The sequence below is a fragment of the Mastigoproctus giganteus genome, chromosome 9 (assembly GCF_048544385.1).
Source record: "Mastigoproctus giganteus isolate SK-2022 chromosome 9, ASM4854438v1, whole genome shotgun sequence".
Lineage (NCBI taxonomy): Eukaryota > Metazoa > Arthropoda > Arachnida > Uropygi > Thelyphonidae > Mastigoproctus > Mastigoproctus giganteus.
This window is the reverse complement of record NC_143583.1, coordinates 216654711-216678050: the sequence shown is the minus strand read 5'-3', so window position 1 is coordinate 216678050 and position 23340 is coordinate 216654711. Positions and strand designations below refer to the sequence as shown.

Below are 23340 nucleotides of genomic sequence, written 5' to 3'. Positions count from 1 at the left end.
TCTGATATGATGTGCATAAGATGAGAAGATACAAAGACGTAATCATTGGTTTTTCTATTTAGTGCTTTGAGTACACTAAGTTTAATACTGAAAAGTGTGTTATGTATTTTACTAATATATATAGGATCCGTGTCCCACATTTTGAATAAATCTATGAAGTCTCCTAGATGTTCTCGGTTGCTTTTATATGTGTTGGATTTACTATATTTCCTATTGCGATTATATTTACGAAATTTGGCAATTTGAAACATTATAAACGCAAATATCTTTTAAATTATTCGTCATATATTTTTGATTAAATTTATTATTTAGACCGTATGGATATAGTGTTTTATATTGTAACATGCTAATATCTTCTTGCAATAATCTTTCATTTGCGTTATTAATTACGTTAAGTATTGAAATGAAAATATTACCAAAAGTATGTTTTTGGAAATGTCTGAATTCAATATCATGTCCCAGATTACCTGTTTTCTTGCTGGATTTGTTATTATAAGTTTTAATATCGGAACGATGAAGGTTCATTCTAATATTTAGTTTATTGCTAGTTTGACCAATATATTTAACACTGCAAGTACGACATGTGATCATATATATGACGTTATTCATTTTACAGAATATATGTGAATTCGTATTAATTGTAGCATGATTTGGATGCATATAGGGGCAAGTAAGACATAATTTGTTGTTACAAGGTTGAAATTTAAGAGATGGTGATCGGATATTAGTGCCAGAAGCATTATATGCTAAACTGCTCTGTAAAGTGTGTGATATTTGTGTATGTGTCGATGTATTAACATGGTTAGGATTACTATCCAGGGCAACAATAGTATCCTCGGTCACTTTTATCCTACTCTGCCGATGTAGTATATTATTATATTTAAATGACATAATAAGAGCAAAGTTAATATAAAATAAAGTAAAAGCAAAGTTAATATAAAATAAAATATAAAATAAAATAAAATCAAGATGCGCAATCATAAATCCATGAAGGTAAAATTAAGAAGGATCGATGCAGTTAAGAAAAAAGAAAAAGAAATATAATAGAAAAAGCAATCCTAGGTAGTGTATACTTAATCTAAGCAAAGCTTTTGTATATATTTATAATTATTGATAAAAAAGTAAAGAAAGAAAGTTAAAACGACAATAACTGTAACTAATATGTAAATAATATTTATGAGTCAATGCAGTTGCAAGCAATCATGCAATACACCCATAATGTTTATAATATTAAGGATAATATAAAGAACCATTAGAATAAGCAAATCAATCCAATAATAATACCATCAGGGACCTAAGAAAACGCAAAAAAAAAAAAAAAATATCGCTTTTTACCGACAATCCAGATGACTTCAACTGGGGCCAACACCCAGAATGAAGGCAAAAAACGACAAGAGGTTCTCTGTTTCTGTGATGATCAATATATGCTAAGTAATTTAAATCTAAACCAAATATAAACCAGTATAGGCCGAATGTAAATCGAATATAAATAAATCGAAAGATGATAATAAAAGTTAAGAAAATTTAGAAATATTAGAATCAAAGGTAAGAAATATAAGTAAAATGTAAATGTAAGCATATATTAATCATCGTTGACCCGACAGAGAACGTAATTTAATGATTAAAATAAGATAAAATATATAATACATACTACATATTGACCGTATCTAAGACATAATGTAATAGTCGTCAAAATAATGTGGTGCCCCATATGTGATGGATACGGTAAAAATAAATAATTAAATTAACGCATAGAGAAACATGCAGATAGTAAGAAGAAAAACTAAAGGAGTAGGAATAATAGAACCTGAACTCCACAAAGGCGAAAAATAGTGGTATAGATAAGAAATAGTTTCTCCTACGTCCTCGGATTGCCCTAATAATTTCGGAGAAATAAAAATAAAGAGTGTAGGACAGCTTAAAGGCATTACAAGATATAAGTTGTGGCTCGGGTATGCCCGGGATCGCAAACCCGTTCCTATAGTAGGACCCTGAGCTGAATTTGCATGTTATCTCAGCGTGAACTTAAGTAAATTTAAATGAATTTAACTACATATTTAAAAAAAAAATAATACACTGTAATTTGCAAGCCGGTGGGTACAAGTTTTCTACGCCGTAAGACACCAAGAATGCAAAGTGTATCCTATGTACATATATGGCATATGCTATGTACATATATACATGGCACTAAATATGACAATTATATTGAAAATTGTATTGAAACAATAGGTTCAGAAAACAAATTTTTGAAATTAATTATGTTTATCGCTTTCCGGAAATGATATTTCAGGTAAGCGATAAGGAAATTATTATTGATCAACCTGCCGTACAACGCTGTTAAGCCCGCTGAACAATTTTTTTTACTATTGCAGATATAAGCAATCCTTAGACATTGCGATAAAATTATATTAGCATGCACTGATTTTGATATATTAGATTTCCAATTTTAAGGCTGACTACGTTAAAATTAAATGCATCTCTTTTATTATATACGTTTACGTCTATATTATTATTATAGAATATTTCTATATGAAGATCCAGATAATTTGCTATAGTATCGGAACTATTAGTTTTTTCCAATACAAGTTCTACTGGATATAATTTACTGTAATCCTGGACAAAATGTGGACAATTAAAAACACATATATCATCTACGTATCTATATATAAGTAGGTTATCTTGGAATTCTCTTTCTGTATAATGTAGATAAAGGTTTGCGATTATGCTTGATGCTGGACTTCCCTAGGGGTGCCAGTCACTTGTAGGTATAACGATGTTCCGTCATATACATAATTATTAAAGATGCATAATTTTATTAGAGAATCCCAATAGGTTAAATCAACCTTTATAGCATTTTTATTTTCTAAATATAGTTTCTGGAGGAGGACTTTTAAGTTATCAAGATTAATGCTAGTAAACAGACTGTTAAAGTCAAATGTTTGTATTTGATGAATATTGTTATTTTTTAGAGCATTTATAATAGGCAAGTTATTATTTATTATAATAGTTTTATTTAAGTTATTTAATATAATTTTAAGTAACTTTTCTAACGTTTTTCCGGGAAATTTAGCATAACTATCTCTACATGAAGAAAAACTAATTACTTGTAATTAGTAAACTTGTAATTACTTGTAAACATGTAATTACTCACGTCGCCTATATATATATATATATATATATATATATATAGGCCCTTGCCACTGAAATCTTCGGAAACTAGGTGGCAGGGCTTAAAAAAAACAGTACTTAAAAAATCTACTGGGTGCCTGACCTGCCCTCCTCGTGGCAAAGCGTGGGCTTCGGTGGGTCCCACTAGAGCCCAACGGCTAGATGGGAAGAACAACAGAACAAAACACTATCCGACATTCCACTCCACACATACTTTTAAATATTTGTAATGTTAAACTTCAACTACCATTTCTCAGCCCATCGACCCAATTTTCCTAGATCTTTTCGCCCTGATAACTGTCGTTAATCAACTTGCCAACCTTTGTATCATCTGCAAACTTAGACATTATACCTGATATACTTTCATCAATATCTTTGATAAATATTGAAAAAAACAACAACGGGTCCAGCACTGAACCCTGAGGAACTCCACTAATAACATTAGTCCAAGAAGAGCAGTGCCCATTGATAACCACTCTCCGTCTTCTTCAACTTAACCATCCCTTTATCCATAGCAGTAACTTGCCCTTAATGCCACATCGCTCCAATTTGTACAGCAGTCTTTTATGAGCAATAGTACAATAAGCCTTCCTGAAAGCCAAGTATATGATGTCAAAGTTATTTTTTCCGTCCAGTTCCCTGGCCACCATACTAACCTATTAAGATCGGTTAGAGACAAAACCGCCCCTTCAATCCATTTTGTAATTGCACTATAATTGTATGCCTGTCCAGATTGTTCTGCCTTGCTTCCTTAACCACTGACTCCATTATTTTTCCTGGAACAGACATTAAGCTAACAGGTCTGTAATTACTCACGTCGCCTTTTGATCCCCCTTTATGAATTGGGGATAATTCGCACATCTCCAATCCACAGGGGGGCTCCCCTGAATCCAAGGATGCTCTCATAATTATGGCTAAGAGTTTGCTTACTTCCTTTGCTATCTCTGTCTTCTCCCTTAATATAACTGGTTAATTAACAGACAACATGCACCGAGCAATATGGCCTGAGTCGCCGATGCTCCTAAAACTCCTACTATAACAACAATATCACCGAAGAGATTCCATCGACCCGAGGCGACTTTTTTACGTTTAGCTTCAGCAATTTCTCTTCCACTTTCAGTTATCACAAAGTTATTTGGCTCCCCATTGAGGTTTGATTTATTTAGATGAAAAATACCCATTCAATTTGTCAGCAAACTGAGCAGGGTCATCAGAGGTAACCTATTGACATCAAGTGGTCCAATGTGATTCAATCCCTTCCTTATACTGTTAATATAAGCAAAGAAGTCTTGCTGCATCAATTTCCTCCCTGAAATAACTTGACAGATTCTCGTAGGAAATATGATCAAAAACTCAGATGTGCTTAAAAAATTCTCATCACCCTCAATTTTCAAATATCGTAGGTTAATGACAGAAAACCAAGACCAGTAGTTGGTTTAATCTTCTATTCCGCCAATTTTATCTATTATTTTTCTAGAACATTCAGATTTCTAGAGCATTTTGGAGCTTTATACAACATTCGAGAATGTTCCGGAACGTGCCAGAATATCGTTATCTGCCGGAGAAGGGTACCGATGTTTCTGGAAGGTTCTAAATATTTCGACGGAGTTCTCTAGAAACATTGTAAACCGTATAGAAACTTCTCTACTGGTATATATACGAGTGGGTTCCGCACCAAGCAAGAATTTTCGTATTTCAAAAAGTGTGCGTCTTACAAAGAGCGAATGGTAAACAAAGTGAAGTGTTTTAGTGTTTCAGTGAATCAGTAAACAACTGTCGTGTGCATTAGTGTAAATCGTGAACTGTGTTTAAATTAAAAATAAAAACCTACAATTTTCTTAATTCGTTCTAATGTGCGCGTACCTCAACCGTACATGAAATATGTCGTGTTCTTGCCGAAATAAGCCCGATAGTTTTTGCTACATTTGCGGAGAGCTGGTACTAAAATCGCAGCGGAAGCCACTGTCTTTGAACTCTATTTTGGATGCAAGGTCAGAGATCAAGTAAAGTAAAGTATGGGCTCCAAAAATTTCCCTTAGCTCATGTTCCATTAATAGGCTGGCTTAGAAGTAGTCATAAATCGATGCCTTTCGCTGTTTCGGTGATATGTCTAGAACCACGAGACTACATAAACGATTGTTACTTTTGCATGACCAATATTTCTGGTTTTTCTGGGAAATCCAAGAATAAAGTAAAGCATCCCAACATACCTTCTGCTCTAAGGCCGGTTTCTCACGAGATACAATGCCAGCGCGAAAGCCACCAGAAACGTATTAACTTGACTCTGATTCAGGATCGGAAAAGGAGTCTCCAGAAGATGCAGACTTTGACTCTTGATACAGCAAAGCTGCATCTAGCCACTCAGGCAGATAGAATGATTTCGTCAGAGATTTGACCTCTCCAAACCCAATGGTCAATTACTAGAATCACGGCCTCAGCAGTGAAATCTTGAAAAGGGTGTCAAGGTGTATTTTTATAGGAAGAGGCAATCTAACATAAAGACCTATTACTCCATGGATGGTGCTTTCGTTTATTGTAACAATGTCAAGAAATTAATGAAAGTTTCATCTGGAGCACGTCCCGAAGCAGTAGAAGCATTTCATTGATTCATCCAAGGTCAGTTTGAAAGCAGTTTTAATCCATAATGGAAATAAGTGTCCACCTATACCAAAGGTCCTTTTGCAAAAAACATGATATCAAGAATACAAATGGAATATCTGTGCCGACCTAAAATCTGCCACTTTTAGATCGGCACAGATATTCCATTTGTATATCCACCTTGTAACCAGTCAGTTGGATTTCTCCATTACTTTAGGAACAGTGGAGGTAAGTGTAATGGGACTATAATTGGATCGGAGGGATTTATCACCCTTTTTAGGAACTGGCTGGCTGGATAGAATGCAAATTTTCAATCAGAAATGGAAAAACATCAGTGGAATAAGAAAGTTGGTTGGTTGTTTTAGTTTTAGGCGTATTAGAAACTTAGGCCATATTGCGTGTGTTTTATGATAGAGTGCTGTTTTCTGAACGAAAACACGATTTTCTGGAGAAAAAAAAACCTGGTATCTTCGCCTGAGACCGACTAATTCGGCCACATTGTAGTAGTAGTAGTAGCACATGATGCAAGAAAGCAAGTGTAGGAGCTTATGCAGCATCAGCCAAAAAAAAAAAAAAAAAATCACTCCATTCCCTCCAAATGCCTGTCCAGTTCCTCCTCCTTAAATTTATTTAACCTATCAACTTCCACAACGACAGATGGAAGTTTGTTCCAGCAATTAACCACCCGCTGGCTAAAGGCAAATTTCCGCACATCTATTCTACATCTGTCCTTTCTTAATTTGAACTTATGTCCCCGTAGGTTCGTAGTCTGAACAAGTGGAAGGATCCCATCAGAATTCAGCGTGCTCAACCCATTCAAGGCCTTATAGACCTCATCAGATCACCGCGCAGGTGCCTAGTCTCCAGCCACTGCAATTTGCAGAACTTAAGCCTCTCTTGGTAAGAGAATCCCTTCATTCCCCTCACCAATCGTGTTGCTCTTCTCTGTACACGCTCAAGCAAATCTACATCCTTCCTAAAATGAGGCCTCCAGACCTGTACGCAGTACTCAAGGCGTGGCCTGACCATTGCCTTATACAGAGGGACAATCACCTCCTTTTCCCTGCTAGCAAAATTCCTATATATCATTGACAAAACCCCATTACCCGCCCTAGCAGCCTGTCTGCACTGCTCAGAAAACTTCATATCTGACTGCACAATTACTCCCAGGTCTTTTTCATTTTCTACCACCTTAAGTGTAGTACCACACAGTTGGTACGTTTCTCTGGGGTTACTTCTACCCATATGCAGTACTTTGCATTTGTCAAGGTTGAACTTCAGTTGCCACTTCTTAGCCCATATGCCCAAATTATCTAGACTGTTGCAGTAGCACACTGCCATTACTGTCATTAACAACCCTGCCAACCTTTGTGTCATCTGCAAACTTCGACATTAAGCCTGATTTGTGAAAAAGATCCACAGAAATTCCTCTCTTTATTGACGGAATTCGAACTCTGGTTTTTTCCACCCAGTGTCGAGGAGAACGGAGATTATATGCAACTGCGCTACCCACGGTTAAATTTATTTAACCTATCAACTTCCACAACGACAGATGGAAGTTTGTTCCAGCAATTAACCACCCGCTGGCTAAAGGCAAATTTCCGCACATCTATTCTACATCTGTCCTTTCTTAATTTGAACTTATGTCCCCGTAGGTTCGTAGTCTGAACAAGTGGAAGGATCCCATCAGAATTCAGCGTGCTCAACCCATTCAAGGCCTTATAGACCTCATCAGATCACCGCGCAGGTGCCTAGTCTCCAGCCACTGCAATTTGCAGAACTTAAGCCTCTCTTGGTAAGAGAATCCCTTCATTCCCCTCACCAATCGTGTTGCTCTTCTCTGTACACGCTCAAGCAAATCTACATCCTTCCTAAAATGAGGCCTCCAGACCTGTACGCAGTACTCAAGGCGTGGCCTGACCATTGCCTTATACAGAGGGACAATCACCTCCTTTTCCCTGCTAGCAAAATTCCTATATATCATTGACAAAACCCCATGACCCGCCCTAGCAGCCTGTCTGCACTGCTCAGAAAACTTCATATCTGACTGCACAATTACTCCCAGGTCTTTTTCATTTTCTACCACCTTAAGTGTAGTACCACACAGTTGGTACGTTTCTCTGGGGTTACTTCTACCCATATGCAGTACTTTGCATTTGTCAAGGTTGAACTTCAGTTGCCACTTCTTAGCCCATATGCCCAAATTATCTAGACTGTTGCAGTAGCACACTGCCATTACTGTCATTAACAACCCTGCCAACCTTTGTGTCATCTGCAAACTTCGACATTAAGCCTGATTTGTGAAAAAGATCCACAGAAATTCCTCTCTTTATTGACGGAATTCGAACTCTGGTTTTTTCCACCCAGTGTTGAGGAGAACGGAGATTATATGCAACTGCGCTACCCACGAGAGCGTTGCTGAAGCAGTAGATATTGTTTATTGCCATTCGCTGGTTGGAGGAATGAATGGACAATATGGTCGCTGCGCAAAAGCTAAATTTTCACAGTTCGCGCATAAAAGTCGCTTTTGCTTTTTTTTTTTTTTTTTTTGTTATTAATCATGAATTATTACTATTTGCCAATGCGCCTGAAATGTTACACACATTGCGTACATTTACTAACTTGTTTATTAATTCTATTGAATTATAAAGCCATTACACTCCATAAATATTTAAATATCTTGAATGCTACTTATTTCACGTGTTAACAATTCATAATGAAATTAAAAAAATAATAATAAATACTTTGCATGAGTAACCAATAATAATTGCACACATTTCATACTAGTGATACCGATTTTTCCTCCTTTCACTTCCTGTATGTATTATACATTAAACTCTCTGGAAGGGAGTGGGCACTTTAAGAAACTAATAATAAATGCTAAATTACTTTCGCAAATGCTAGCCGATCATATTTCAATGGATTGCGATTTCCCCTTCAAATTTCGAGAATCAGCTTCATTGATATTCAACATAATATCTCGCAGCTAATTAAAGCCCCGAGCTCTTCTGTCGAAATAATTATATGACGGGTTGTGCCCCCCCCCCCGTGAATAAATGAATTTATCAAGCATATCTTGGCACTGGTTGTTTTACCTTCGGAGTTTGAAGGGGAGGGAGGAAAGAACCCACAAAGCATTTTTCGACGACGAGCTGCTCGCCCTACAACACCTTCTCGCATTGTATTTTGCGACTGGCAATTATAATTTCTCGCCTCCGAAGAAAGTGGAGGGGAGGTGATTCATAGCCTGATGACCGAGAGCGGCTCTCTTAGTGGTGTGGTGGACGAAGTGCGCGCTCCTTCCCCCATCCTCAACAAGGGATAAATATCCATGGAACCGAGCAAGGAGTGGTCGGAGTTCACCCACTCGTTCACTTTCTTGATTAATAACCTAAGGCGAAGGAAAGAAAGAAGAAAGATGGCTTAATTTCTTTGAGTAGCGGCTCAAATGTCATTTTGCGTACGCCCACCCACAAACACCTCATTCATATCCCAAGCCTAACCTCAAGAAATTATTTGCGCAGAAACATCTCAAGACTTCTTTATCACGTCGCCAGCAGCTCTACCAAAACAAATTTAAAACAACGTGGCAGCAAAAATAACGTAATTGAAGCTCGCGAAACTCAACTATCCGAATAGTTTAGTGATTTATTTGGGTAACTCCTGCTCTTGATTTGGGGGGAATCAAGATTCAATTCTAAACAGAAGCACTAAAACTTTTCCCGTTATTCTACGGTATTGATATCCATTGAACACTAAGTATACACTGCTGTACAAAATTTAAGTAACAACCATTATTTTTAAAGCTAAATTGATTAAAATTTTACACGAAATTAATATTCCAATGACATTCGTTCACCACAATAAATTCGAATGTGCGGTAAAATGATTTTAGGCTCCATAACATTCATCGAATCCGATGAGCTAAAAAGGACACAGAACGCCGTCATTTCTAATTAGATATCACTCAATCAAAGACTAGATGAACTATACCTAACGTCTCTCAAGAGAGAGACCAGGACCCGAATTACTTAATAAATGAAGACAACATATCAGCAAATACAACAGCCTTAATCTCCAAAGGAGTCAACTGCTGAAAATAAATGAAATCGCTATGGTCTACCAAAAAAGGCTACAACTGGTACGGATAGAGTTCTCGCCTTCATTTTGAAGATCTGCAGCTACATACATTATCTCAAACAAGCAATACCTAGCAAAACTACTAAAAGGTTTCCTACTTTTGATGAATCAAAAGTAGGAAACCATAGTAACCCAAAAGACTCATTTCGATCAGAAACATTCTCCTAAAAATTTTTGAAAAGACAATTATTTGCCCTCAATTTTCATACTGTTTTGGTCATCAAACACAAAGGGTGCTCAACAACCTCATCTTGACCCTAATACAGATTCAAGAGACGTTCCACCATAAGGAACAGCGAAGTCGACTTCCTGGATATCTCGTTTGACATCCAAATATCGCTCTCTACGCTCCGTTATGCCGAATTTTCGGTGCCGTCTAAAAATTAACCCAAGAGCAGGCGCGGTACCTCTTGGAAATCTCCGAAACGCGGCTGGGTCGTACCTTATGAGGTTTAGTATTCCTTCCGAAAAGTCTATCGAATAAGGTAATGTAAATTTACATTGATGAAATGTAAATACAAGAACAGTTTCTTTCTTTCTATCCACTCTCAGAAACAACAGGTGAAGGTACATATGAATCAATCACTCAAACGCTAACTTGATTTAGGCAATTGCAGAGGCCAGAGCTATGACAATGGTGCCAGTGTATGAAGGACTATGACAATTGTGCCAGTGTATGAAGGACTATGACAATGGTGCCAATATACAAAACAAATCTCTGAGATAAGCACCTTTCTTCAATACATTGGTCTTGAACTAAATGCCGAAAAATCTGCCCGGATGACATTCACAAAGATGAGAAGAATAAACTTAATACACATCTCTATTAATGAACAACAAATTAAACTTGTCAATTCTCACAAGGCCCTAGGCTTGGTCTGGGATTCGAACCTGTCTTTTCAGGAGCACTTCAAGGAAGTTATAAACAAATTCTTCTCAGCCCTTTGTTAAGCTCGATAGGAACTGGTGGATTACGGCAATAGCAAGCTGACAACTAAGTATATACGATCTTGTGTACATACGGTGGCTCTCTATGCATCGGAAACCTGGTGCTCTGCCCCTCCATCCAACCTACCTGCGTAAATTCTTGGGGATTGAGTACTGGCTTCTTAGATCACTCAATAGAACTTCAGGCCATCCCCTTACGGAAGCAGATCATCACCACTCGCAACATAATTACCCTCTCTAAGCTCATTTTTGGCAAACTAGACGCTCCCAGCATCGATAGCCTCATCATCCTGCCCAAGAATAACAGAAGAATAAGTAACCGGCAAGCATCTGTGATCCGACCTGCCCTCAACCAAATCAGCTCGCTCAGTCATATATTCCCAGCAAATACGATTGGACTTTTCAACCACTTAAACATCAACCCTGAGGCAATTTGCGCAGACAAGGCCTACAGAACAAAAGTTTTTGCAGATACCTACGCAATCTTCCAATTTTAGACCTTCAGTTCACCATCGTCCTACATGACTTCTGTTCTAGAAGATGATCTGTACTCATTCTCTTGTTCCAGTCAGCCTACAGCATCCTCGCACTCGTCTTGGACAGACGCTGAATGTATATTGAACATTTATGGTGAACATAATCTGTCTTTGTATCTTTTATATTACCCAATATAGATATTGTATTGCTATGTTATGGTTGCCCTCCTAGTATTTGATTGCTATTTAGGGGTGAATGTAACTTTTACTTTACCTGAATTAAATAAATAAATAAAATATGAAAGGCAAAAACAAACGTGTCCAGGCTAGAATTTTAAAGCGCAACTCAAGCATTTTTTATGCCTTGTGGATGTCACTCTTTAAATTTACTAATCAGGGACAGTGTAGAAAGTTCAACATTTTCTAAGAGATTTTTTTGGTGTAATACAAAGGATTCCCGTATTGTTTTCAGCTTCGGCTTACAGGTGGGGATTGCTGAAGAAACACATTAAACACTTGACCCCTGAACCTTTTGTGTGGCACTGGGTAGAAATTGAACGTTACAGCTATTGAAAATGAAATTTTAGAATTAAGTAACGCCTTAACTGAGTTGGCTAAAAACCCAAGCACTGAATCCATTTATGCATCTGAAACCGAATCTCTAACAGTAAAAATTGAAGATTTTAGCTTTTTAATTACCCTTTGCATGTGAAATGATATTTTATTTAAAATCAATGTGGTAAGCAAATCAGTGCAGGGCCCTAACATGGACATAGGCACTACAGTCATGCTTATAAAGAATTGTACAGAATTTCTAAAGAAATACAGAAACTCTGATTATGTAGAAGCCTTGAGATCAGCAAAATGTTTGGCAGAAAGATTAAATGTAAAATGCGAATTTATAAATACCTGATTCGCCCATCTTAATGATTTTAATGGCCAATCACTATAAGAAAACGAAAAAAAAAAAAAAAAAAGATTTCAAAACAATGTTTTAAATAATATTAGACAACGCAAACATGTTCCTGACAGAAAGATTAACATATGGAAGAATTTTATGATAATTTTGATATTGTACTAAAAATCCAAAAAGATATGGGCAAATACACTATCAAAAGATATTAAAAAGGTGCAAAAAACTTGAAATATAAAACTTGGTGATATCAATGAATGTGATGTAAATGGTGAAGAGTCATGCCAAGAAATTGAGGCGTTCCTGATAATCAGGAATTATTATTATTACTGTACTTGCCAATGAGCTTGAAATGTAGGGCATTGCCATTAACTTGTTTCTTTCTGTAGAATGCAACGGAACCTGAACTTGCTTTTGGTGGCCTTCGCATTCAAACCAATATGAATTTCCTTCGAAAAAAGAGACTATCTTTCGAATAATTGAGAAAACCAGATTTCCGTATCTGAATCCGATACGGGTGAGTGTTAAGCATCAGTATATTGTGTTTAAACCTGCGTGTATTCGTCGATCAGTCTTCTGGCTGAAAAATCCTCAGCATATTAGATCTTTTCAAAACAGCTTACATAATAATCCAAATAGCATTTTCGCGCCTTTTGTAACTGCGTTCTTGTTTAATGAGCCTACATCTGAGGAACTAAAGGAATATTCAGGGAATCTGTTCTAATAAAGCAACCTTCCATGAAATACTCAAAATCAGAATATTGAGATGCAACTGCAGTGTTCTGAGTCCAGTACATTCTTCCACTTTCGGAACTGAACCAGAAAAGATATGCAGATCAGAGGTCCTGTCGAATATTCAACATATAAAGATTCCTGGTTCTAAATCTGCATTTCAATTAAACATTTTCAGTAATTTCGTTTTTGAGCATTAAATATGCATTTTCATTAAGACATCATTGCCCTATGGAAAAATAAAAATTTCGTTATGTAATTAATTACATACGAGATATTTTAATTGATTTTAGGAAGAGAATTTTTTCACAGAACGTCAAATATCATTTCATTGGTGGATTTTGAGCCCATTTAACACAAGGTGCAATGTTTTGACGAAGGAAAATGCTAGTTTTCAGTGGCTAGGCATGCAGCATCAACTCCCTTATGATAGCAAACGCTTGTGGAATTTTCAGTCACATTACTAATAATGAAGCAAATGAACCATATCCATATACGAAAATATTATCATTGTGAATTCCGTTTCATTCATTTCATATGATGCCTTTCAAATAATAAAAAATAAAAATAATTCGTTGAATCCAAAATTCTGATTAAATTCAAAGTTTTTAGTGCAATTCATTAAAAAATGACGATCGCTCGTTTCCCATTTTCGAGTTTTTACCAAAATGAAAAACGCGGTCGAGTGGAACCACCTCTCACAATTTCGTCCATATCCCAGATCTTGCTTGCGATTAAGCTTAACATTATGAAATAAACGCCGATATTAATTTTGACGAAGGAGCAAAGAAAAGTGGTCTTTAATAAATTAAGGTATTTCTGATTATATACGCAGTCTTCCTTCGTTGATACAACACACCAAACAAAATGTTTTTGATCGCGTGGCTCGCACTAATGCAAAACACTCAGAGACATTACTCGGCTCAACTTAGTTATTACAACCTTACACTTCGAATTGAAATCAAATTAATAAAATAAAAATACACAACGATTTTGGCGGCCTGGATACCCATTGTATTTTGGTTTAACGCAACTCTAGATTTTCATCCAGTAATCTATAACGCGATTAAAGGTGGTTGAACAAAACAAAACATAACAAAACAATCGAAGTTACCGTTAATTTCAGGTACACTAACTGCCGATTAACGTGGAGAAATATTAGTCTTAAGTGTGGAGAGGTCTTCGTCGAAATTGGTAGTGTCAAGCAAAGTTATCAAATATCTTGAGGAGACGTGACATTGTTCAAATTGCAATATGAACTAAGGGAAACGAGTAAACAGGGCTCTAATCGGAGAAGAAGAAATAGACACTGCAAAACATTTTTCTCAGAGCAAGCGAAAATGTCACACAGAATTTGGGTTGGTATCTGAGTGTTGCGCACGTTCGCCGAATCAAGGACAATGGCTGATTACGGTGTGATCAATCACACGTCACGCCTAAGTGACATCACTTCTTAACAGCTACGAGTGTACATCATTCCTCGCTGAGGAAGGATGGCGCCAAGTTGAAATGAGAGGTGTAGAAATTCTGCCACGTAGGCGGCGTGGTATGTCCGTACGAATTCAATGATGTGCCGAGGAGATCCGCGTTCATATCGACTGTTAAATGCGGGTCCTGATTGCGAGAATCCTCCTGTTCTCGGAGTGGGGATGGAATCTTAGGATAAATGAATAATTAAAACTAAATTTATAAAGAATGTGGACGATACAGTTGTATTGCGATAGTCGTTTGGGAAGTACAGATGTTTACCAGGTTGAAGGGAGGACTCGAAAGTTTGCAGCAATTTGAATTCACCAAATTCAAGTTTAAACAGCAACAGTTGCACTTCTGCTGTTGCTGTAGACGTCCAAATGTACCACTGAACACGGCTTGAAGTGGCCATTTTTATGGATCTCGTCTACAACCTTCAAATCATAGAGGTGTGACCTACTTGCTGTTCCGAGATTTTTTTTTTTTATTTATTTATTATGAAAATATGACGTGCAACCTGAAATTGTCTTTGCAAACATGCCGATGAATGCAATCAATACTCTTCCCACTGCCTCTTTAAATAAATTTAAAAAAGAAAAAAGTTATTTCCGAACATTCAGAACTCCCAAATCGCCCATTTAGAATTATTCCGAGCTGTCTAAAAACACGTCAACGCCTCCCACTCTTCATCTGCTGATTAGAATGCGCAGGGAGAAACAGGTGTTCGGATATCTTCATTTGGCTGCTGCTATTCAGACTCGAGTTCATCCACGATATCAACATCCGGTAGAGTTACAAGCATCGCTTCAATTTTATCTTAATTGATAAGAATTTCTTTACGGAGGTTTGCACGCTTTTCTTAAGATTTGCGAGACGTACTTACGAGGAGTAGCAGAAGCTATAAATAATGCTAAGGTTTCATGACACGGAGAAAAACCACGTGGGTGTCACGCGGTTGGCAGATAGGATCTCGAGTTGCTATCCACGAAGCCCACGTTCTCCCGACAGAATGGGCTTCTTCTGATCCCAGTCCACCCGGCAGCGAAATCCCCCGCCACGCGCATCCTCCCCTGCATGAACAACGGCAGGTGACGTGACTCTTCGCTTAAATGATGCGGTCAAACCGAGCAGTTTGGAAAGAGAAAGAAGTCGCACCTGTGTTGACTGAAAGGTCGCAGCTACTGCCGCATTCCACCACCCTTCAGAACGCCGAGGTGCGCTAAGAAACTGTATCGGCAGCGAGACACGTCAAGGCCAGCTGTATTGTGAAATTCCAAATTAGCTGCGACACATTTCCTGTCCGTATAAGGGTGGCACGGCACAGGTATTACTTCGTCTGGGCTCGCTTCTATCCGATTAATCGAAGCCGAAATTCAGAGTGCTAACACTCGAAAATTATAGGCGGGGGTTGGCGGACTAATGGGGGTAAACTGGTGTGCCACGAAATTAGTTCAATGGCAATCACTATTTAGTTGTAAGGGGGATGGCAACAAAATAAATGGATTGAAACAGGCTGAGAGGTACGAGAAGTCAGCACATCGTGCTGTAAATTGCGTATTCTCTCGTAGATTTTCTGTGCAAAACAAAGCGATTATATTCAATTTACTACCAGCGAGGGTTTATTCCTGCGAGAGCTATTGAATACAACGAATGACCAAGGAATGGCTTAATTATGCTTCTCCAGTGCAGTGTGTAATGGATTCGACAATTCTTGTCTACTTAGAGTTCGTTTTAATTTTGTCGAGAGGAATGAGTTTTACTTCTTATTTTACTCATCCGTAAATGTATTTATGAGAATCATTGAAGACGAAGGCGTCAGAAAGTGCCTTATTTGAATTGTTGGTAGCTTCAGAGAATAGCTCTGAAAGTAACAATTCAAATAAGGCACTTCAGAGAATACTCTGAAGCTACCAATTTCTTCCACATGTTCTCTCTCTGCAAACACTGTTCACGGGAAATCCATTTACTAGACGGAGAAAGGGCGAGCATAGTAGATCTAGTAGTGGCATTGAACTGTGTGTGGGTGAAAGGGGGGTATCGGACTGGATTTTAAAAAAAAAAAATGGAGGGTTCTCGCAATACATGCACAACAGAAGACTGAACTGGCTGGAACTACTCTAACGAGGATTGCACTTTAATTGTCAGTTGCAACTTTAAAAAATACAAAATAATAATAAACAAACAATTCTGCAGGAGATTCAGTCACTTCTTTAGGAGTAAAATAATCGCTAACTGAAGAGCTGTAACTTGAACAAAAGGTCTTACGTATATTCTTCATTTCGGGCAAGAATAAAATTCATGAAAAATGCTAAAACCGTAATTATTCGAATAAGCGAAATCGAATACTCACCTACAGCGGGGACAGTACATTTTTAAAAGAATGGAAAAACAAACTACTGCAGTAATAGGTAGCAGATAAAAGGGAAAAATTGCAGCGGGCAGTTGCTTCCGTTTTCTGTCCAAAGTGCAGTATGACAAGCACGAACTACAAACTATAGCACAGAGAGGTGACCAGCAACGCCACCATAAGGAGAGAACGTTTAGCAGCAACTGAATAATTTGATAGTTACTGTTATTAGGGCTTTTTTGACAATTCCACATTTGTAGAAGCTAGGGAGCGATTATAAACAACTATTGCTCTGTCTGGACAAATGCCAAGAGTGTGGCTCCACGGAGTAAGTGGGTGGGATTCTTATTATTTCTGAGGTTCACTAACGGAATTCAAGGCATTACAAGTCTGAGTCAAAGTTGGACAGGCCATCGACAAGAAAGTGGCGGGGTGGTAATTGCTAACAATAATCAGAGAATGCTACTTTATCGAGACATAAATGAATCACTCAGATGGACTGAAGGGAAAGGCAGTAAAGAAAAGCACTGCTATTAGCAAGGCAATGATCCAAGGTCGACAGAAAAGCCTAAATTATTAATGATCGCTCTTTCTCATTAATACTTCTGGCTTCAACTCGTAGCAGGAAATAAACAAGGATCGAAAAAAAGTTATTTTGAATGATTCAGTTTCTAATCAGTTTAATACGTAACAGCGGAGAATCTTAAAAGGGTAAGATGGTAATAATAATAATAATAAAAAGTTGATAAAGATGCTAACTAGATCAATGTAAACGGCAACGTAAGTTGAGGTCTAAGTCGACCTTAAAATAACGATGGATGCATGTCCGCAATGGAAGACATATCGATTCTGTTGCACTGAACCATTACGAAACATAACAGGCAGGTCAGTGCAAAGGGTGCGGCACACCTGGGCTCCAACACAGAAGAGAGCCCAAAATGTTTCTTAATTGGTATAATAGCTATAGCAAAAGAAAGGGGGAGCCAAAAGCAGCCGTGCAGCCGGTCCTGATCACAGGGCTCGAAAGAGTCTTCAGATATCAGATGGAAAATTCAAGAACGTCAGAAGGCCTTATGCCTGTGAATGCCAGTAAGAATAGTTTTCCTGTAGTTTGTCTTTCTTGCCAAAGTTTAATGTCAAAATGTTGCAGAGACTGCAAAGTAGTGTATGCTGGGAACATGAACCGGATGGATGTCAAGTTTCTGAACTTGCTTTCTGAAATGGCCATGGCTGGAAGTGCAGTTTTTATATAACGTGGCATTTAGGGCTTTAAGAACTAAATCGAGAGGATCCTCGGGGTTTAACACCAGAACTGAAAAAACCACGAGTTGTGTACTTTTCGAACTGTATAAGACTGAAGGAGGAGGAGGAGACCCGAAACGGGTTAGTTTTTACCCCTATTCTCATGGGAAGGAGAAAAAAGTTCACATTACTCAATGATTAAAGGATTTTATGCAAACTCTGCACTTTTCATTAAAATCAGCCTTCTATTTCAGAAGAAATTATTCAAACTGGTGTAAACTGGTATAAAAAGGCCTTTTCATGTCGAAAACAATCATCAAAATTAAAATTAAAGCTCAAGACCCGAGAATTGAAATTAGAATGGCCTTCATTTCATTGCCTTCACTGATCCTCGCAACATTAGTGATAGTTTCGCGCATGTGATCTAATTTTGGTCACATCGGACGTCTTTGAAAAACTTGATAAAAAAAATAATTGAAAACACCGAGTCATAATGAAGCCTTGTATTCTTCTTGGCTTCTTCTCGAACGACAGATTCAGATAAATTACGTAACATCAGCCTAGATTAAGATAAATCCATACAGCTGATGAAATACGAAATTAGTGGAATAGACGAGGAAGAACCACCAATAAATATTAACTTCCACAGAGTGGGAGTGTTTCAGCTGTCTTCTGTTTTTCTATAGCCCACAACACATCATGGAGGCGTCAACTCCAGATGGTGAATCATATCGCCATCGGCATCTGCAATTTTTATAGTTCCAAAAGGGCAGCGATCATGTTTTTTTCGAACTGAACCTCCCCCATTTACAAGACATACTAACCGCGATACGACGATAACAAAACTAATGGAATGCTATATATTTTTTTTTTTTTCACTTTTTTTATTATTCTTTTTTTTTTTTTTTTTTAACTCTTGCAGCAAAATGTTTTATTCACATGACGAACATATCAAGGCGATGAACGCAGTTCGGGAATACAAGGTTTTCTTCTTCGTAAGGAAATAAAAGAAAAAAATGATTGAGCATAAGGCTTATTATTAAGAACAGATCCTGGAGGCCAAGGTGGAGACGAAAATAATTACGCGTGTTATAATGACTTTTCTAATCCCACGTAAGAAATACAGCCGCTTTCGAAAACACAAACAAGCTACGGAGGGGACTGGCTGCTCATTACGCAGTAAAGCATCGTACGTCAGGCCCGAAATAATCTCACTGAACGGGTCAAGTATCACAATGGCAGAACCGTTAGTTACAGACTTTTAGTACATTAATAAATGAAAAAATATGGAGGGACTTGAAAGCTGTTATGCACTTGATGTGACCAAAAAAAAAAAGTCTCTCAGAGAGAGAGAGAGACTTCATTACAATAAAAGAGCATAACGGTATAATGGTTCAACATACCCATCAGGGCCTAAAGATATGATTATAAGAATAGAATGATATAACAGCATTATTTACAAAAAGTGGTGCTCCACTAACGAAATCTTGTTGTAGCAGCTTGGCTGTGATGGGATGTTGCCACCAAATACAACAAAACGAATGGTCTTGTGGCTATCTGAAAAGGACGAAAAGCGATTCATCTACCTTTGGAGGGGGGCGCTCCAATAGGGACCGGTATTTACATATTTGTATACGCATCTCATGATATATGACTTCATTACTTCACAGACAACGCAACTACTACGATGATGGCCAACAGTTCTGTATAATGAAATTACTTTCTTGCGGGAAAGTGGTTGCATCACACATGACATATAGACATGTATAGTATCTTATGTAGGGCGGCACCTGAACATCGGTTCAACTTCACCTTGGTACATTGTGATGATTACAGATCTCTGTAAAAGGCCAGAAACGTGTGTAGCGTTATGATTGTGCAGTGTGTGTGTGTGGTTCATTTTTTTTCTGGCCACTTTGTCACAAGAAAGATCTCAAAACCCTGCCCAGTTTTCGTCTACACCTCGAGGAGGTGGGGCAAAACTAACAGTGAATCGTTGTGGGCCCTATCAATCCGTACTGAATGCCCAAAGCGACTTTTGGTTCATTCAAAAAATAATAATAATAATAATATTAACTTAATTAATTAAAAATATGATAAAACTAAAATAAAAAAAACAAAGAAATTTTAAAAAAATTAAAATAAGTTCTGTATCCACTGGTGGAATGCAAGACCATGAATACCAGCTATTTCATATCCAGGGAGCCCAAACCCAGGCAGAACCTCAAAAAACAAGTGAAATAGTGAAGTGAAGCGGCCAGCAAAAAAAAAAAAAAAAAATCAATTGGTGGAGTGTGTGACCAGTGGATGGTAGTACCGTGCCCAGAAACCTCAACCTGGGCACCAGTAAAATCCCGCCTCAAGTACAAGGCTAGAGAGGGGGGGGGGAGAATAGTTCAGTGGATAAAGTCCAAGTCAGCATCATCATTTGCAAACTTCAGTAAGTGAAGTTCCCAAGCATATCCACGAGAAGGAATCCGTTGTAGCTGGATCAAAGCATTAGTGACCAGTAAGTGGTTTTCTAGATTCAACCAGTTGTTTTCGGCGAAATAAAGCCTTTGTATCAAGTCCTAAAGAAGAAGGAAGTTCTCCTTGGAGCATACAAAAGTTTCTTCCTGATCACAGGCAAGTAAAGGCAAAAAGTGTCATAGGCAGCCGTAAATCCACATACAGATGACAATGAAAAAGGACATGTTCCCAATTTTGAGTATCACCACAAAGAGGATGCTGTAAGATGGAATCCAGCCAGTTTGACTCATGTCCAGAAATGAGAAATAACGTATATAAAAGTTGAGTAAACCAGTGAGAATTATTTTTCACAGATGCAAAAATAATATTTGGAATGAATTTGTAAGTTATCTGTCCCTTAGGAACAGGTAACTTCCAGGAAATTATTCAAAAACTCTCAGCAAAGTGACTTTTCAACCTTGAGATCAGTGGAACTGTTAAAAACCCGAAAATTCAATAGAAATCCCATGTCATATATAAAAACTAATACCACGGAAAATAAGTAAATCAAGGGAAAGACGACCGCTAAGGACCTGCAGGGCTGGGGTTGATACAGTTCTTCAGACCCGACACATTGCCATAAGCATAGACAGCTGGGTGGAAAATAGCTTATTCTTACACTGACTTTACGGGCACGCCAAAACCAGGCGCAAGCGCCATATACAGGGTGTCCGTAAATGATGTTTCCGATTTTGATATTTTTTTATTCGGAATTACTTCAGGTTACACTCATGAAACACATACCAGCTGAAAGATCAATTCAATAAGGTTTATTGAAATAAGTCCAATACATAAATCATTGGTAAAGTTCGATGTGGGCACCATGAGTAACTCAAACGATATTAGCGATATTCAATCTCCTGCCACCCACTGAGCTTCATTTCGCGATCAATTTTACCAAAGGCCTCTGTGACCCGTACCTTCAGCTCCTGCAGTGTCGTTGGTAATGAAGGGATGTACACATTGTCCTTCACATGACCCCACAAAAAAATCCAGATTTTGTTCCATGAAATGCTAACACACAGAACGCTTTTTCCGGCCCAGTCGCCATTTTGCCATTCTGGATAATGTAGCGCTGCGTAGCGGGTAGAATGCAAAACTGGCAGTCGAGTGCCAATTTAAAAAAAAACTTATTGAATTGATCTTTCAGCTGGTATGCGTTTGACATCGTTCCCCTAGCCTATGCGGATGATGTGGTTCTGATGCTGCCTGGGGGGTCTAGGGCGCAACTGGAGAACACCGCCAACAGAGCAATAGAAACTCTAGAGGACTGGGCTAACAACAATAACTTGAAGATCTCATCCTCGAAGACAAGATCTATATTATTAAAAGGAGCCCTAGACACCTGACAACCCCCTCAAATCAAGATACAAGGTAACACAATTAAGCTTACCACCGAATTAAAGCACCTTGTAGTCGTATTAGATAAGAACCTGAGCTTTATACCACATATAGTGCACTTATGGAAGAAAATTAGAAGATACTCCGCACTTTTTGCGCGAATCACACGCAAGGAGTGGGGTTTGAGGAGAAAAACCGTCAGCCTCTACTATAAAGCTATTTTCCTGCCAGCGATTACATATGCTGCTGGAATATGGTATCGCAAGGCGACCACTGCAGTGAACCGGAAAAAAATTGGAGACTACGCAGCGACACATACTCATAACCATCTCGAGAGCATGTAACACTGTAAGTACCCACGCACTCCAGGCCCTAACGGGATCCCTCCCTCTGGACCTGGAGATTGTTAAGCATGGCTACTCTATCAACTGACCAAAGGCAGAACGGCAACATGCCTCGACTACACCATAGATCCGTCAAATGATCCCAAAGTAGAAAGGAACCGCCTCTCCGCTTGCCTCCAACAAACTTGGCAGGCCCGCTGGGAAACCTCCAGCAAAGGCGCAATAACTAGAAAATTTCTACCCAACATAGGGCTGGTATACCCGGATTATCCACCAGGACTCTACACCACCTACCTGCTGACGGGACAAGGGGTTGTTGTTGTTGTTGTTTGGTTTTTAGGAGCATTAGCAACTAAGGCCATATTGCTCCGGGAATATGCGGTGGTCATTCCATGACCTTTCCGCATCCTCCGTATTTGGTGGTGACGGGCTCGAACCCCGGTCTAATCAAGAAGCGTGTGCTATCGCACTGCTGCTCCTTCCCACCTGGCTACGGAGGCGCCGGGACACGGGGCCATTAGAGACAAACTACAAGGATTTGGACTGAGTGATACACCGTTTGCCTCTGTGGTGAACGTGAAACGTGGGAGCACCTAATGTACAGTTGCCCACTATATGAGGACCTCTACTGCAGGTTCATTACTAGAACACAGCTTAACCTCCGTAATTAAGAAGACCTCGCGATAACTGAAGTTGACACGTACAAGGCATTCGCGCAGCTGGCCCAGGACCTCTTTACAAGGAGAAGGACGCACCCACAGCCTCAACCACTGCAGTAAACAACCATGCCGTGCAGACTAGCAGAATGTCTACACAACCACGAAAACCTTCTCAGATGATGAATTGACACCAGGGTGTAACAACCAAGGAATTAAACCTCACAACTGAGTCTACCTGAAGTCACAATCTCTATGACAACCCACAGATGTATCCACCTGACGTGACAATCTCATTCAATACATGAACATGACATGAATAATATAACTGGACCTGACCTGGAAGTGACCAACTAAAAAAATAAATAAATAATAATAATAATAATAACAAAAAAGAAATCACACTGTGACAACCTGATCAAGACCATATGGTTACCAGCCCAGATCGCCATATGGC

At 38.5% G+C, this 23340-nt stretch overlaps 1 protein-coding gene across 1 annotated transcript in view; it reads right to left on the bottom strand.

Moving 5' to 3' along the window:
- LOC150081124 (uncharacterized) overlaps positions 1-16897 on the bottom strand; it is a 1253880-nt gene extending 1236983 nt beyond the window's left edge. The window contains exon 1 of the mRNA XM_090381132.1: positions 16796-16897. Coding sequence (XP_090237258.1) covers positions 16796-16815 — 20 coding nt within the window. The 5' untranslated portion in view covers positions 16816-16897. The remainder of the gene's footprint in view (positions 1-16795) is intronic.
- Positions 16898-23340: the final 6443 nt, after the last annotated feature.